Source organism: Oncorhynchus tshawytscha, linkage group LG21 (assembly GCF_018296145.1).
Source record: "Oncorhynchus tshawytscha isolate Ot180627B linkage group LG21, Otsh_v2.0, whole genome shotgun sequence".
In the NCBI taxonomy this organism is placed as follows: Eukaryota; Metazoa; Chordata; class Actinopteri; order Salmoniformes; family Salmonidae; genus Oncorhynchus; species Oncorhynchus tshawytscha.
This window is the reverse complement of record NC_056449.1, coordinates 32,619,628-32,632,031: the sequence shown is the minus strand read 5'-3', so window position 1 is coordinate 32,632,031 and position 12,404 is coordinate 32,619,628. Positions and strand designations below refer to the sequence as shown.

Sequence of the window (12,404 nt, the reverse complement as noted above, 5' to 3'; positions counted from 1 at the left end):
ACATCTCAGCCATTACCCAATTATCCACGCTGAAATTACATCTCTCTCTCTCACTCACTCCATTGTAGAGCACTGAAGCCCACCTAGAAGTACTGAGATGTTTAATCCCAATGGAATCGGATGTATAAATAAAGCATATTATTTAAAAGCACCAGCTCACAGTCACCTAACACACACAACATAGGAAACCCTATTCCCTCCATAGGGCTCAGGTCAAAAGTAGTGTACTATATAGGGAATAGGGTGTCATTTTGGATGCATACATATACATATACTGAACAAAAATATAAAACACAACATGTAAAGTGTTGGTCCCATGTTTCATGAGTTGAAAGAAAATATTCTGGAATTTTTCCATAAACACAAAAAAGCATATTTCTTTCAAATGTTGTGCACAAATTTCTTTACATTCCTGTTCGTGAGCATTTCACTTTTGCCAAGATAATCTATCCACCTGACAGGTGTGGCATATCAAGAAGCTGAATAAACAGCATGATCATTACACAGGTGTACCTTGTGCTGGTGACAATAAAAGGTCAATGTGTGCAATGTCACACAACACAATGCCACAGATGTCTCAATCTTTGAGGCATGCAATTGGCATGCTGAATGTCCACTAGAGCTGTTGCCTGAGAATTTAATGTTAATTTCTCTACCATCTACAATGTCATTGTAGAGAATTTGGCAGTACGCCCAATCGGCCTCACAACTGAAGACCACGTATAACCATGCTAGGCCAGGTCCTCCACATCTGGCTCCTTCACCTGTGGGATCGTCTGAGACCAGCCACCTGGACAGCTGATGAAACTGAGGAGTATTTCTGTCTGTAATAAAGCCCTTTTGATGGGAAAAACTCATTCTGATTGACTGGACCTGGCTCCCAAGTGGCCTCCCAGTCATATGAAATCCATAGATTAAGTCCTAATTTATTTATTTAAATTGACTAATTTCCTTAGATGAACTGTAACAGTTTCCTGCTGCGCATCAGCTTGGCAATGATCACCCGAGCATTCAGCATACTCTGTCCATTCTCCATATTTATTCTATTAGCTGTAATCTACGGAGGTCAGTGGAGGGAAGACAGGACAGGGGAGGGGAGGGAGAGGATGGGAAAGGAACATCCGGAGTTTTGTTCTTCTGCCCTTGCCACTGACATATGGACCCTAGAGGTCAGACAGAGTAGAGGTCAGTCAGTGACACTGACCCCACAACAAAGATCAGACTTCACTGATCAGTTGACATTGGTGGTCACAAAAATGCACACTGTTGTGCTGGTGCATTGCCAATCACAGTTAGTTAGGTCTAATTTATAATTCTGAATGTCATGAGTCTGCAGTTAAATCATGAACCTGGGATATTAACAATTAATACCTTGTGCCTTTACCAAATGCGGCAGAAATTGATTTCCATAAACGGGCCATGTGATGTGGGTGTAGAGAGAGAGACTCAGTCTAGTGTGAGTGATAAATGTTACCAGAACACATTATTATACTGCCAGTAGCCTCGATAAGGCTCTCTGAAACTATAATTAGGAAAGTGTGTGTGCTTGCAGGCCTAGGATGCTGCTCAGCGCGTGCACAGGCACGGCTTTCTCTGTCGCCAGGGAATGTTCAGGGTTCGAGACAAACTGGAGAGATGTTTTATTTCCTTGAGGGAGTTGAGCGAGCTGGGAGCTAGCCTACAGTACACCTAGACCCACCACCGTTCGCCGGTGGCTTTTCCTCTCATTCCACCATAAGGTGGGGTGTTAGAGAGGAAAATACAGCACACATGGGCCTCTGTTATAGCTTAAATCAGGGGTCTTCAACTTTTTCTTGCCCAGGGACACCCTCCCAGGCAAAACGGCGACCCAGGGACCACCATCATACGTTAGAAATTGCGGCAGGTAGCCTGGGAGGTTAGACCGTTGGACTAGATCGAATCCCCGAGCTGACAGAGTAAAAATCTGTCGTTCTGCCCCTGAAAAAGACAGTTAACCCACTGTTCCTAGGCCGTTATTGAGAATAAGATTTTTTTCTTAACTGACTTGTCTATTTAAATAAAGGTGAATGAAATGGCAATTTTAAAACGAATAGATTTGGATCGTTTTTCATTATTTTGACCTCCCCATTATGTCATTGGAAGAGGAAGTGTAATCTCTAAACATAGCCTATTAACTAGAAAGGTAACTCTAAACACACTTTCGCTAAATGCAGCTGTGTATCTGGTTAAACAAAGGTTAGGGTTACCTGCTGCACTGGTAGACTATTTGCAGGTGCTTTTTCTGAATCTTTTTCAGAAACAATATCACATACGCCAGTGAGTGTAATGTGCTCAACATTAGGAGTTGAGAAGTAAAGTTGACATCATTAGAAAGAAGATATTCTTCAATTTTCAACTATCCGGTATATAATTCAAAATTCGTTTGTTGTTGCTAGCGATTTTCATTTAAAAACAAAATTAAATAAAAATGTATTTTTTCCACTTTAGAATTGTTCAAGAAAAATACATGGACCCCTGCAGTACCCCTGGCTGAATACCACTTGCTTAAAGCTATAATCCTTGGTTATTACATCAATGTTTTGGATTTATAAACAGGGATGGAATTTATGTTTCTTTGGGCACTCGCCAGCTGGGCTAGTAGACTGTAATTTTTACTAGCCCGGGTCCTAAATATGTGCCATGTAATATTTGAAACGACAAAATGTCACTAGCCAGGCTAGCATATTATCTTAATTTACCTCCATGCTTAAAAATGAATGATTACCTATATACCCATTCATTGTTGAAGAATATAACTTCTAAATGCCTGATGAGCGTTACCCCATCAGAACCGAAAACATAGCGTAAATCTGATTTTCTCCAATATTTGTAAACAAAGTAAACATAAACACTGTGTAGACTCGAAACATGGTTAAAACTATAATGTTGATATAATGAACGGTCAGTCCTTACATCCATAGCTCTGTCTATTCATTTGAGAGTGGTTACATTTCTTACAATTCTCCCTCAGCTTTTTTACCAAAACAGAGAAGTTGGCTTTGCTATTGTTTTCGATTAAAGGATTCTAGCTTTAAGGAATGTGCCAAATACACAATGCTATCCAGATAATATTGTAATACTGACTTCTGATAGTATTTCTGACACGTAGACTAGGCTTACATGCACCTCCAATCTCAAGACACAATTTTGGGTAAGAAAAATTGCATACAGGCCAATGCGCATCATGGGTGCCAACTTGATGTGTCATCATCATTGGAAAAGAGTGAATTTGAATACAGTTTTTTAAGTTCCACATCTCCACACACACAGCGAAGTTGTCAAGCTTGACACTCTGTTGAGTTTAAATAGGACACTTACTTGGCATTCTGAGTGCTCCACATGATAGTTTCCACTAATTTGGCGTCAGAAGGTAACGTCGACCTAAATACGAAGATAAAGATCCAGAGGTAACACTTCAAGCACGCGACCCCAGTCATTCTCACAACCGGGAGATAGAGCGAGCGGAGGAGAGAGTCTGACCGGCCGTGCGCGTGGCAGGGGAGCAGCCGCTATCTATCGCTTTCTTCTGTGGCTCGTGTGTTTGTTAGTCGGGTGCATGTGAGGTCGATGTTAGATACATGTCCCTCTGTCCAGTATGTCTTCAGATCCTCGTTTAGACCCTGTCTTTGGTTGAACCGTCCGCAAAGCGCGCGTGTCAACAGCCGTTGAATCTTAATTCCGGTTTTGAGTGGTTCAGGGAGGGATGAAAGCCGATGTGATCCGTTGTTGACCTGTAGCTGAGAAACCGGGGAAGTTCCTTCTTCTCGTCTTTGTCCCTAATGTTACACCGACTCGGTTCCTCGTTAGATCAGGTAGCCTATGCCGAGGTCTCTTTGCAGCCTGGGCTATTATTGCGGTCAGAAGGGTAGCCTAACGGCAGATGTCTTTGTCAGATGAATATTATCACCCAGCAAAGCTCTCTCTCTCTACCCGTCGCTGTATTTCATAGAATAGATGACAACACGTATCCATCATTTAGAACTCCATCAGCAGCATCCCTGACATAACACACTTTAACCGTCTCTTCTCCTCATTCCTCCATTCTCCTCTCTTCCCCAGAGCGGAGAAACTGCGGTGAGTCAACGTAGTAAATATTTCCTTTCCTTTCATCCGCTGCGCTCCCCCTCTCCTCTTCTCTATTCGTCCTAGAACATTTGAGAGGTCCGATTGAGCTGGAGCTGTATTCCTGCACGCACTGCCCAGATGCCTCCATGCAGCAGTAGACCGGTCAGTAGCTATGTCCTCTTTGTCCCTGAGTCTAGAGTTATTTATTGTGCAGTAGGCTAGTAAACGAAGGACGCACAGTTAGAAGAGGTCTAGTCTACCAAGGGCCAGGACTGCTCTCTTTCTCTGTCTCTCGTTCACTGCGTGGAGCCCGACGTCCCCGGGTTTGAGTCTCTCCTCGGGCTAAACAGTTGTACCGTAACCCGACGCCCGGGTGCGAAAGGGACAGCCCACCATGTCAGCCGCCGCAACCAATCAGATAGCTCGGTCCGAACTCCAGCAGCAGTGTGTGTGTTGGTCCGGTCCATTACCCCTGTCCATTGCTCTGATAGCCATTTACAACTTTTCCCCCTTAATAATTATACTGCTTGTGTGAACATCGCAAAAGGAAACTAATGCTAATGCAATGACTGGCCCATTAGAAATCACATAGGGAAACACCTACACCTACACCTAGTTATTTTTACATCTTCAGGCTATTTCAAGCATGTTTTATACAAAACGAGTGGTGTGAATTGCTCCCCTGAATCTCATCACAATGTCAGACAATGAACTTCATGGGAACCTATTAAATCAATACATAAAAGGGCAGGGTTTCTCAACTGGCAGCTCACACGGCGAATTTGGCCCCTGGGTGATTTTCTTTGGCCCCCCAAGTTGTCTGAGCAAAAAAAATCCCATCCAAAGTATTCCCACGCATTATAGAGAGAGATACACCCCTTCAAATGAGTGGAGTTGGATATTTCAGCCACACACATTGCTGAGAAGTGTATCAAATTGAACACGCAAATTCTACATGAACAGATACATGATGCGACACCCAGACACTGAGGTTCTCTATCACATATTTACACTCAGCAAACACTGAAACAATGACCTCATCACTTCGAGACGTAGCCAAGGCATGAAGTCAGCAGTACCACGGTGAATAAAACCAAAGATATTCTAGTTAATTGCTTTTCCTATTCCTCTCTGATAAGACCTATCCCATCTGTCACTGACCAGTCTCAGAGACCTGTGTAGGTTTATAGGTTTTTGTCCTACAGGTAACGATGCACTGTGCTGCTTGTTGCATCGGTGCTAGTGATCATATGTATTTGTGCTATTTAAGATGTGTTGAAGAAAGTTGTTTCCTAATCATCATTCTCCTCAGGACTGGAGTAGACAGATCGCTTCAAGCAATTCAAGAGGTGCAGACAAAAATGACCTTAACATCAGAAAAAGTAGCCAGAGACACTCGCTCAAATGGAAAAACTTGTGTTTAGAAACTCTTACTACCTGGTTAAGACAGGCTGTTGAGACAATAACGGCCTTCATCAGGCAGACAATGAGCAGAGCCTCTCGGCATGTGGAGGGTCAAATGGTTAACCCCTCATTATCTAGAGGAGAGAATTATGGGTAGGATGTGGCCTTCTTGTGACTCACCCCTTCTAGCTGCAATCAATACCACACACACATTAACAACAGGAGAGGAACAAACTCACACACACACACACACACACACACACACACACACACACACACACACACACACACACACACACACACACATTAACAACAGGAGAGGAACACTCACACACACACAACAACAGGAGAGGAACGAACTCACACACACACACACACACACACACACACACACACACACACACACACACACACACACACACACATTAACACACACACACACACACACACACACACACACACACACACACACACACACACACACACACAGTTGTTATCAACAGGAGAGGAACGAACTGAGGTTATGAGGCTCTGAAATTGTTGTTACAGTGATTCATGAAGCTTTGATTTCACCACAGCCACAATAAAAGTCTAATAAAACCACTTCCTGTTTAGAATTCTGATTAATGCCGATGTCCTCCTCTCTCACAGCCTCACTTGTCATTTCTACGGGAATTATTCTTCTGATTTCACTGAGTCACCGTTACTATATTATCACCTGCAAAAGTAACCGATTCATAATTGCTGTAGGAAATGAGTCAGACAGCGTCCTCCTCTCTGATCTGATCTCACATCGATGTGTTTTACACAAATTAATGTCCCTCCTTTGATGGCTTCATGGCCTGAAGGACTGTTTCCATTCTAGAGGAAGAATCTCTCACTCAGGATACTGTCTGTTACAGTGATTCATGGTCCCACAGGCTAAAAGTCTGCCACTTCCTGTTTAGGTCCCTAGGCTGTCTGCCTGTCGTTTTCTAGGTTATTCTTCAGATTTCACTGTCTGTCGTTAGGTCCCTGCAAAAGGCTGTCTGCCTGATCGTAGGTCCCTCGGGCTGTCTGCCTATGTGTTTTACGTTAGGTCCCTCCTTTGGGCTGTCTGCCTGTCGTTAGGTTACTCAGGATACTGTCTGTCGTTAGGTCCCTCAGGCTGTCTGCCTGTCGTTAGGTCCCTCAGGCTGTCTGCCTGTCGTGTCTGTCGTTAGGTCCCTCAGGCTGTCTGCCTGTCGTTAGGTCCCTCAGGCTGTCTGCCTGTCGTTAGGTCCCTCAGGCTGTCTGCCTGTCGTTAGGTCCCTCAGGCTGTCTGCCTGTCGTTAGGTCCCTCAGGCTGTCTGCCTGTCGTTAGGTTACTCAGGATACTGTCTGTCGTTAGGTCCCTCAGGCTGTCTGCCTGTCGTTAGGTCCCTCAGGCTGTCTGCCTGTCGTTAGGTCCCTCAGGCTGTCTGCCTGTCGTTAGGTCCCTCAGGCTGTCTGCCTGTCGTTAGGTCCCTCAGGCTGTCTGCCTGTCGTTAGGTTACTCAGATTTTAGATTGGAGTTAGTAAGTGAGAGAGAGCGAGATATTTAGGGGGGTGCAACGGGGTTGGAGTAAGAGAGGGAGGGGTTTCAGCGGAAGACAGAGGGATGGAGGGCTTTGGGAGGGACAAAAGTGTGTGTGTGTATGTTTGTGTGTGTGTGAGAGAGAGAGACAGAGCGGTATCATAGATGTCTGAACCCACTTGCTCCCATCAGCTGTCAGGTCACAGTCCTGAGTCCCTGGATTAACGTGTCACTGTCACTGCCTGTCTCAGTGACGTCACGCCGGGACAGAAAACACACACACACACACACATACACACACACAGAGAGACACACACTCCCTCACACGCACACACACACACACTTTAAGGAGAGCACACACACCCAGGGACTAACTATAAATGTGAGGTTTTAATAAGAACCAGAGGTTTCAGGGGCTCTCTCTCCTCTCTCCTCCCCCTCTCTCTGTCTCTGTCTCTCTCTCTCTCCCCTCCCTCTCTCTCTCCTCCCACCTCTCTCTCCCTCCCTCTCTCCTCTCCCCTCTCCCTCCCTCTCTCCTCTCCCCTCTCCCCTCCCCTCTCTCCTCTCCCCTCTCTACCTCCCTCTCTCCCTCCCTCTCCCCTCTCCCGCCCTCTCTCCTCTCCTCTCTCCCTCTCTCCCTCCCCCTCTCTGTCTCTCCCTCCCTCCTCCCACTCTCTCCCTCCCTCTTTCCTCGACCTCTCTCCCTCTCTCTCTCCCTCCCTCCTCCCCACTCTCCCCCCTCTCTCTCTCTCCATCTGCAAGATTTCTCTGGTGCATCTACATGCATCACCTCTAAAAACACCACAGAATGGCTTTGTGCTTCTCTACCTCTAGGGGTATAGCTTGGTGAATCGCTTGGTCTGTCTCTACCAGGGGTATAGCTTGGTGTGTCTCTTCCAGGTGTATAGCTTGGTGCGTCTATACCAGGGGTAAAACTTGGTGTGTCTCTACCAGGTGTATAGCTTGGTGTGTTTCTACCAGGGGTATAGCTTGGTGAATCGCTTGGAGTGTCTCTACCAGGTGTATAGCTTGGTGTGTCTCTACCAGGGGTATAGCTTGGTGAATCGCTTGGAGTGTCTCTACCAGGTGTGTAGCTTGGTGCGTCTATACCAGGGGTATGGCTTGGTGCTTCTATACCACGGGCATAGCTTGGTGTGTCTATACCAGGAGTATAGCTTGGTGTGTCTATACCAGGGGTATAGCTTGGTGTGTCTCTACCAGGAGTATAGCTTGGTGTGTCTATAACAGGGGTGTAGCTTGGTGCGTCTGTACCAGGAGTATAGCTTGGTGCTTCTATACCAGGGGTATAGCTTGGTGTGTCTCTACCAGGGTTGTGGCTTGGTGTGTCTATACCAGGGGTATAGCTTGGTGTGTCTCTGCCAGGGGTATAGCTTGGCGTGTCTCTGCCAGGGGTATAGCTTGGTGTGTCTATACCAGGAGTAAAGCTTGGTGAATAGCTTGGTTTGTCTCTACCAGGGGTATAGCTTGGTGAATAGCTTGCTGTGTCTACACCAGGAGTATAGCTTGGTGCGTCTATACCAGGAGTATAGCTTGGTGCGTCTATACCAGGAGTATAGCTTGGTGCATCTATACCAGGAGTATAGCTTGGTGCATCTATACCAGGGGTATTGCTTGGTGCGTCTATACCAGGGGTATTGCTTGGTGTGTCTATACCACGGGTATTGCTTGGTGTGTCTATACCACGGGTATAGCTTGGTGAATAGCTTGGTGTGTCTCTACCAGGAGTATAGCTTGGTGCGTCTCTACCAGGAGTATAGCTTGGTGCGTCTATACCAGGGGTATAGCTTGGTGCGTCTATACCAGGGGTATAGCTTGGTGCGTCTATACCAGGGGTATAGCTTGGTGCGTCTATACCAGGAGTATAGCTTGGTGCGTCTATACCAGGAGTATAGCTTGGTGCGTCTATACCAGGAGTATAGCTTGGTGCGTCTATACCAGGAGTATAGCTTGGTGTGTCTCTACCAGGTGTATAGCTTGGTGTGTCTCTACCAGGGGTATAGCTTGGTGAATCGCTTGGAGTGTCTCTACCAGGTGTGTAGCTTGGTGCGTCTATACCAGGGGTAAAGCTTGGTGTGTCTCTACCAGGTGTATAGCTTGGTGCGTCTATACCAGGGGTATAGCTTGGTGCGTCTACACCAGGAGTATAGCTTGGTGCGTCTATATCAGTATAGCTTGGTGCGTCTATACCAGGAGTATAGCTTGGTGTGTCTCTACCAGGTGTATAGCTTGGTGTGTCTCTACCAGGTGTATAGCTTGGTGTGTCTCTACCAGGGGTATAGCTTGGTGTGTCTCTACCAGGGGTATAGCTTGGTGTGTCTCTACCAGGGGTATAGCTTGGTGAATCGCTTGGAGTGTCTCTACCAGGTGTGTAGCTTGGTACGACCATACCAGGGGTATAGCTTAGTGCGTCTCTACCAGGGGTATAGCTTGGTGTGTCTCTACCAGGAGTATAGTTTGGTGCGTCTATACCAGGGGTATAGCTTGGTGTGTTTCTGCCAGGGGTATAGCTTGGTGTGTCTCTGCCAGTGGTATAGCTTGGTGAATAGCTTGCTGTGTTTCTACTAGGGGTGTTGCTTGGTGCGTCTATACCAGGGGTATAGCTTGGTGTGACTATACCAGGGGTATAGCTTGGTGCGTCTGTTCCAGGGATATAGCTTGGTGTGTCTCTACCAGGAGTATAGCTTGGTGTGTTTCTACTAGGGGTGTTGCTTGGTGCGTCTCTACCAGGGGTATAGCTTGGTTCGTCTATACCAGGGGTATAGCTTGGTGCGTCTATACCAGGGGTATAGCTTGGTGCGTCTATACCAGGGGTATAGCTTGGTGCATCTATACCAGGAGTATAGCTTGGTGCGTCTATACCAGGGGTATAGCTTGGTGCGTCTCTACCAGGGGTATAGCTTGGTGCGTCTATACCAGGGGTATAGCTTGGTGTGTCTATACCAGGAGTATAGCTTGGTGCGTCTATACCAGGAGTATAGCTTGGTGCATCTATACCAGGAGTATAGCTTGGTGCATCTATACCAGGAGTATAGCTTGGTGCATCTATACCAGGGGTATAGCTTGGTGTGTCCAAACCAGGAGTATAGCTTGGTGCATCTATACCAGGAGTATAGCTTGGTGCATCTATACCAGGAGTATAGCTTGGTGCATCTATACCAGGAGTATAGCTTGGTACATCTATACCAGGAGTATAGCTTGGTGCGTCTCTACCAGGGGTATAGCTTGGTGCGTCTCTACCAGGGGTATAGCTTGGTGTGTCTCTGCCAGGGATATAGCTTGGTGTGTCGCTACCAGTGGTATAGCTTGGTGGGTCCATACCAGGGGTATAGCTTAGTGAATCGCTTGGTGCGTCTATACCAGGGGTACAGCTTGATGTGTCTATACCAGGGTTATAGCGTGGTGCTTCTATACCAGGGGTATAGCTTGGTGCGTCTCTACCAGGGGTATAGCTTGGTGCGTCTCTACCAGGGGTATAGCTGGGTGCGTCTCTACCAGGGGTATAGCTGGGTGCGTCTCTACCAGGGGTATAGCTTGGTGCGTCTCTACCAGGGGTATAGCTTGGTGCGTCTCTACCAGGGGTATAGTGCGTCTCTACCAGGGGTATAGCTTGGTGCGTCTATACCAGGGGTATAGCTTGGTGCGTCTATACCAGGGGTATAGCTTGGTGCGTCTCTACCAGGGGTATAGCTTGGTGTGTCTCTACCAGGGGTATAGCTTGGTGTGTCTCTACCAGGGGTATAGCTTGGTGCGTCTCTACCAGGGGTATAGCTTGGTGCGTCTATACCAGGGGTATAGCGTGGTGCTTCTATACCAGGGGTATAGCTGGGTGCGTCTCTACCAGGGGTATAGCTTGGTGTTATTTACCTGGAGTATAGTTTGGTGTATAGCTTGGTGCGTCTATACCAGGTGTAACTACGTCATTCAATCCTGGACAGATTTGTTTGGTGGAAAATTCTCAATTTGGGTAAAAACAACACTCCAGGCCACTTTTGAATATCTAAAACTAGATAGACAGTATCTAGTTATATATGTCCATTATAATTTACATACGGTCTATGTAAATTATAATGGACATATATAACTAGATACTGTCTATGTAAATTATAATGGACATATATAACTAGTATGTAAACTATAATGGATCTATATAACTACATAGACAGTATGTAAACTATAATGGATCTATATAACTACATAGACAGTATGTAAACTATAATGGATCTATATAACTACATAGACAGTATGTAAACTATAATGGATCTATATAACTACATAGACAGTATGTAAACTATAATGGATCTATATAACTACATAGACAGTATGTAAACTATAATGGATCTATATAACTACATAGACAGTATGTAAACTATAATGGATCTATATAACTACATAGACAGTATGTAAACTATAATGGATCTATATAACTACATAGACAGTATGTAAACTATAATGGATCTATATAACTACATAGACAGTATGTAAACTATAATGGATCTATATAACTACATAGACAGTATGTAAACTATAATGGATCTATATAACTACATAGACAGTATGTAAACTATAATGGATCTATATAACTACATAGACAGTATGTAAACTATATTTGGGGTATCAGTTTTGAAATAAATGCCCTTTTTTTGGCCTGCAAATTGATTTTATCAAACAAATTGTAAAACAAACAAATATAGTTAGAACAGACATGCCGTGGAATCCCTGACCTCTTCCTGCTTGTCGTCATACTTCGCAAAACCACCTCTCTCTATAATGAACAGAATTGCATTGATTCTTAGATTTAACATCCACGTCTGCTCTGATCCACAAAGTTTTTATTTTCTAATCCGATAGATGTCTTTTTGCTCGTTACATTTAAAAAAAATGGTTATTAAATGACTCTATAGGGTATTTTCCACACCTGTCGGTCTGCCATGCTGTCTGTGTGAGGCCAGAGGAGACTAGTTAATGAATATTCCCTTATCTCTGCCCTGACATCCCCAGTGAGACTACAACTGATTACTTCATTAATGACTCAACCAGGGAATTAGAATCCTATGGATTTACCACTTTGAGGTGCAGCCTACAGACAAAATGTTAAAGGCTTTGTTTTAACACTAACCGATTCTAATCGATGATATTACAAAACGATACACATTGAACAGTTATTAACAGAATAGAACAGCGATGGGAGTAACTGTCGGGCAGGTCTAACTGACCCCTTACTTAGACCAGTTCTCAGACCTCCTGCTTTAGGTTCAAACATCCGTTCAAGTCCACTGTCCAGCATGGCTTGAGATTGCTGGTCTGAAGGGTTGCATCCCAAATATACATATATTTTCTATGGGCCTTGGTCAAAAGTACT

At 45.1% G+C, this 12,404-nt stretch overlaps 1 protein-coding gene across 1 annotated transcript in view; it reads right to left on the bottom strand.

Moving 5' to 3' along the window:
* Window positions 1-4,414, bottom strand: part of LOC112238913 (ephrin-B1-like) — a 168,123-nt gene extending 163,709 nt beyond the window's left edge. Inside the window, exon 1 of the mRNA XM_042303341.1 lies at window positions 3,340-4,414. Within this exon, the coding sequence (XP_042159275.1) occupies window positions 3,340-3,458 (119 nt within the window). The 5' untranslated portion in view covers window positions 3,459-4,414. The remainder of the gene's footprint in view (window positions 1-3,339) is intronic.
* Between the last annotated feature and the right edge of the window lie 7,990 nt (window positions 4,415-12,404).